The 5681-nt window shown below is 44.2% G+C and overlaps 1 protein-coding gene across 1 annotated transcript; it reads right to left on the bottom strand.

Moving 5' to 3' along the window:
- Positions 1-334: 334 nt before the first annotated feature.
- Positions 335-4840, bottom strand: LOC141161254 (NACHT, LRR and PYD domains-containing protein 6-like). The gene is made up of 2 exons (XM_073646037.1): positions 4522-4840; positions 335-991 (listed from the first exon to the last, which is right to left on the bottom strand). Exons 1-2 carry the CDS (start codon positions 4785-4787, stop codon positions 943-945), a joined length of 315 nt encoding a protein of 104 aa, XP_073502138.1. The 5' UTR covers positions 4788-4840; the 3' UTR covers positions 335-942.
- Between the last annotated feature and the right edge of the window lie 841 nt (positions 4841-5681).

Genomic DNA, 5681 nt, shown 5'->3' with positions numbered 1-5681 from the left:
AGGAGGAGGTGAGCTGTGACATCACCTATTGTGAATGGTGGATCCTGTGTTATCTACTGTATATAGTGGTGTTATCAGTCATTGTACAGGAGGAGGAGGTGAGCTGTGATATCACCTATTGTGGATGGTGGATCCTGTGTTATCTACTGTATATAGAGGAGTTATCAGTCATTGTAATCCTGCCTCTGAAGATAATGAGATTGCTGAAAACTCTTCCAGAAAGGACAGGAAATATGAGTCTACAATACTCCCAGAGACCAATGTGAAAATTGTGAAATTACGAAGTATTCTTTTTTTCTTTTAGTAAAGATCGCAATAGGAAGAAGCACATGTATTTCGTGTTAGATGGCAATTTTATTTTAAAACTTCATATAAAAAAAAATGTGATTAAACGGTAAGCTATCTTCTGATGATCGTTTCCCTTTAATAAATGATTTCTAGCACTTCGCTGGTATCTTACAATTTTTTTTTTTTTTTTTTGCTCAAGCCAGTCCATGTACCAAATCCCAGGGGTCTTCACCCGATAACCCCTGTACAGGGATGTGGACCTACACAGGAGACCCTGGATCGGGAACATGGTGCCACCTGCTGGCCATGAGTGTATCCTGGCAGGAGTGGGCAGGAAAAAAATTCGAAGGCCTCTGCACCCTGCCAGGCTTTACTGATGGCAGTAATGTGGATGGTGATTGTCTCAGTAGTGCAGCCTCAGGCTTTGGGCTGGTAGCGTCCTGCGATCAGACCTCATCTACACAGCGATGAAATGTCACATCACATGGACTATCACATATAATGAGACGCGGAGTAAATTTTCATTTGCTTAAAAGAAATGTATTCTGATTGTACAGATGAGCAGAAAATATCTCTGTGTCCCCGAATCTTCAGAGGAGTCAGAGGCAGAGACGACGGAGCCAAATCCCCAAGTTCTTCCTGAGGACGGAGCCTTCACTTCAAGTCCATGTTTTCAGCTCTGAAGGTGAAGGTATCATTGTTCCTATAATGAGAGGATATAGATTATCTACTCAACTACTCCGACTTCTAGAAAATGTGCTGATCCTGATTCTAGTTATTCCTGTCCTCCTGTACCGCACATCTGATGGGGATAGAAAAGTCTGCAGGAAGCAGAGGAGTCTGGAGAAGACAGAAGAGTCTGGAGAAGGATAGAAGAGTCTGGAGAGGGACAGAGGAGTCTGAAAAAAGATAGAAGAGTCTGGAGAAGAATGAAAGAGTCTGGAGAGGAATAGACAAGTCTGGAGAGGGATAGAGGGATCGAGAGACCGACACAAGAGTCTGGAGAAGGATAGAAAAGTCTGGAGAGTGACAGAAGAGACTAGAGAGGGATAGATGAGTCTGGAGAGGGATAGAGGCGTCTGGAGAAAGATAAAAGTCTGGAGAGGAGTATAAGAGTCTGGAGAAGAATAGAAGAGTCTGGAGAGAGAAAGAAGATTCTGGAGAAGGATAGAGGAGGCTGGAGAGGGATAGAAGAGTCTGGAGAGGAATAGAGGAGTCTGAGAGTGATAAAAGAGTCTGGAGAAGGATAGAAGAGTCTTGAGAGGGATAGAGGAGTCTGGAGAGGGATAAAAGAGTCTGGAGAAGGATAGAAGAGTCTTGAGAGGGATAGAGGAGTCTGGAGAGGGATTGCGGAGTCTGAAGAGGGACAGAGGAGTCTGGAGAGGAATAGAAGAGTTTGGAAAGGGATATAAGAATCTAGAGAGGGATAGAAAAGTATAGAGAGGTGTAGAAGAGTGTGGAGAGGGATAGAAGAATACAGAAAGGGATAGAAGAGTCTGTAGAGGAATATAAGAGTCTGGAGAGGGAAAGAGGGGTCTGGAGAAGGATAGAAGTGTCTGGAGAAGGATAAAGGAGACAGGAGAGGGACTGAGGAGTCTTTAGAAGAGAGAGAAGTATAGAGGGGTTCAATGAGGTCTGAAGGGGACAGAGGAGTCTGAACGATAAGTAGAGTGTCGACAGGAGAGAGGAGAGTGGAGAAGAAAGAAGTGTCTGGATGAGAAGAAAAGTGTGGAGGAGGACAGTGGAGTCTGAAAATGCCAGATGACTCTGGAGAAGAGTTTGCAGTGGGTAGAGGCACCTGAATTGGACAGAGGAGTCTTGAGGAAACAAAGTTTTGAGTTTGGAGAAGACAGAAGAGTCTGAAAAGGGAACAGATGAATCTGGTGGTGACAAAGGGTTTTGAAGGAGAACAATGGAGTCTGGAGGGGACAGAGGTTTCCAATAGGTCTGAAAAGAAGAGAGAAGTCTGGAGGAGAAGAAGAGTCTGGAGGGGACAAAGGAATCTGAAGACGACAGAGGAGATTGAAGGGGGACAAACGTGCCTGAAAAAGACAAAGGCGTTTGGAAGGGACAGAAGAGTCTGGAGGTGACAGAAGGTTCTGTAGGGAAACAGAAAAGTCTGGGAGGGACATAGGAGTCTGGAGGTAGATTGAGGAATCTGTTGGGACAAAGATGTCTGGAGGGATATATGGGGTCAGTAGGAGACAGAGAAGTCTGAAAGACACAGAAGAGACTAGCGGGGTACAGAGGAGTCTGGAAGGTACAGAGGTGTCTGAAGGGGAGAGAAGTCTGGAGAAGAATAGACTAGAGGGGACAGATGGGCCTCAAAGGCACAAAATCTTAAGGCAACAGAGGAATCTGGAAGGTTCAGAGGTGTCTGTTTGAAATAAAGGAGTTTGGGAAGGACAGAAGAGTCTGGAAGGAGCAGAGAAGTTTGGAAAGGACAACGGCATCTGGAGGACACCATGGATTCTAAAGTGCACAAAGGACTCTAGAAGAGGATAGAAGAGTCTAGAGGCAGCATAAATACAGTGGTGTGAAAAAGTGTTTGCCCCCTTCCTGATTTCTTATTCTTTTCCATGTTTGTCACTTAAATGTTTCAGATCACAAAACAAATGTAAATATTAGACCCAGATAACACAAGATGCAGTTTATAAATGAAGGTCTTTATTATTAAGGGAAAAAGAAATCCAAACCTGCAGGGCCCTGTGTGAAAAAAGTGATTGTCCCCTCCTCTTAAAACATAAATTAACTGTGGTTTATCACAGCTTTGGGAAGCTGAGTTCAATTTCCCTAGACACACACAGGCCTGATTACTGCCACACCTGTTCTCAATCAAGAAATCACTTAAATAGGAACTGCCTGACAAAGTGAAGTAGACCAAAAGATCCTCAAAAGCTAGACATCATGCTACGATCCAAAGAAATTCAGGAACAAATGAGAAACAAAGTAACTGAGATCTATCGGTCTGGAAAAGATTATAAAACCATTCCTAAAGCTTTGGGACTCCAGTAAACCACAGTGAGTACCATTATCCACAATAATGGTAGTGGGATGGTCTGGGGCTATTTTGCTGTTTCAGGACCTGGAAGACTTGCAGTGGTAAATGGAACCATGAATTCTGGTGTCTACCAAAAAATCCTGAAGGAGAATGTCCGACCGTCTGTTCGTGACCTCAAGCTGAAACACACTTGGGTTATGGAGTAGGACAATGATCGAAACACACCAGCAAGTCCACCTTTGAATGGTGTAAGAAAAATAACATTAAGACTTTGGAGTGGCCTAGTCAAAGTCCTGACCTTAATCCGACTGAGATGCTATGGCAGGACCTTAAATAGGCGATTCATGCTCGGAAACCCTCCAATGTGGCTGAATTACAACAATTCTGCAAAAATGAGCTGACAAAATTCCTCCAGAACATTGTAAAGACTCATTGCCAGTTATCGCAAACTCTTAATTGCAGTTGTTGCTGCTAAGGGTCCAACCAGTTATTAGGTTTAGGGGGCAATCACTTTTTCACACAGGGCCTTGTAGGTTTGGATTTCTTTTTCCCTTAATAATAAAGACCTTCATTTAAAAACTGCATTTTGTGTTTTCTTGTGTTATCTTTGTCTAATATTTACATTTGTTTTGTGATCTGAAACATTTAAGTGACAAACAAGCAAAAACATAAGAAATAAGGAAGGGGGCAAACACTTTTTCACACAGGGCCCTGTAGGTTTGGATTTCTTTTTCTCTTAATAATAAAGACCTTCATTTACAAACTGCATTTTGTGTTTTCTTGTGTTATCTTTGTCTAAAATTTACATTTGTTTTGTGATCTGAAACATTTAAGTGACAAACATGGAAAAGAATAAGAAATCAGGAAGGGGGCAAACACTTTTTCACACCATTGTATCTGGAGGGTACTTAATGGAACGGAGACAGTCTGGAATGGACAGAGGAGAGCAGAGGAGTCTGGAAGGAACACAGAAGTCTGGAGGTGACAGAGAAGAAACATTTGTGACTTAATGATCTCTTGTGTAATTTGGTGTACTGCTCCCCCCACCACATTACACTGAGACCTATCTATATAATCCACAGTCCTGCGCTGATCATGGCTACAGCTCCTGATTGCTGCCTCTGACTTCAGCCTCCCACCATTACCAGTCTCTTCATATTTCACCTATACCCCCTCCCTCGTCTTCATCTGCAGCCAGTGCTCTCCTTACTGTGGGTCCTCCATGAACTCACGGGATACGTTGTGCCAGCGTCTTCTCATTGATTTTCTCCAGGACTATCTTCATGACTCTCAGGGCGTTGTCTCCCGTGTAGTGATTGATGAGACGGTCCGCTACATCCACACAGTCTTTATCTTCCAGCTGGACTCGAGGAATCGGGCTGAATCCGTTTAATCCCAAGAACTCCTTGTCTCTCAGATAAGCTTTAAACCTTTTAAAACTTTCTTTTTCGAGTTCCTGGAGAATGGAGAGAATGAGATCTTGACAACTCGCCGCCATGGTCTCTGCTGCACACAGGAAATACCTTACAACCCGACACGCCTTCGACTTTTCTCTTTTTTTTTCTTTAAAACTAATTTTTACATAGCTGGTTTCAGTAAGAAGATAATGAAGGATCTGGTTACTGGTATTAATTCTCTCCCAAAATAGTAATCCAGCTGAGACCTGAACCCGGGATATGGAGCGTCATAATTCATTTATTATGGACGTACAGTGGACGAAATAAGTATTGAACACGTCACCAATTTCCTAAGTAAATATATTTCTAAAGGTGCTGTTGGCGTTGTAATGCAGCGACTTGCTGGCATTACGGTAATGGTCCAGGATGTGTTTTACCTGACCATGTACCTTCCCCCTCAGGTGATTGGTCACATGACTGTGACATAGCACAGGTCCTGCGCGCAAAGAATGTCTGTCTGATCACATGACTGTGACATCAGCAAGGTCCTGTCTGTGTGTGTGTGTGTGCACGGGATGCATATATAAACCCTGCTTGATGGGAGACAGGTGTGTTCGGTGTGAGGCCTGAGGCCTGTGCTCCGTGTGTGTGGGACACCGTTTGTGAGAGGCCTAGTGAGGCCGAGTGAAGCCTGGAAGCCTGAAAGGCCGAGACTGGATCCTGTGTGGATGCTAGTGGCCTTGGAAGGCAGAGGCTTGATGAAGAGTCCTGAAAGGCAGAGCCTGGATCCTGTGTGGATGTCAGTGGCCTTTGAAGGAGCGATGGCTAGAGACCCCCACCTGGGAAGCCGCAAAGCCACAGTGGTGGCGGAGTAATGGACTGAGACAGCTAAACCCGGCAAAGGTAATACACTACGTTATATGGACATTGCTATATGATTACCTTGCTGAAGGCTGTACCTGGAGCAAGTGGGCCTGTGTGTCACTTGGCTCATG

The sequence above is a fragment of the Phyllobates terribilis genome, unplaced genomic scaffold, assembly GCF_046119375.1.
Source record: "Phyllobates terribilis strain yellow unplaced genomic scaffold, ASM4611937v1 Scaffold_9__5_contigs__length_417890890, whole genome shotgun sequence".
Taxonomy (NCBI): domain Eukaryota; kingdom Metazoa; phylum Chordata; class Amphibia; order Anura; family Dendrobatidae; genus Phyllobates; species Phyllobates terribilis.
This window is presented reverse-complemented; position numbering and strand designations above follow the sequence as displayed.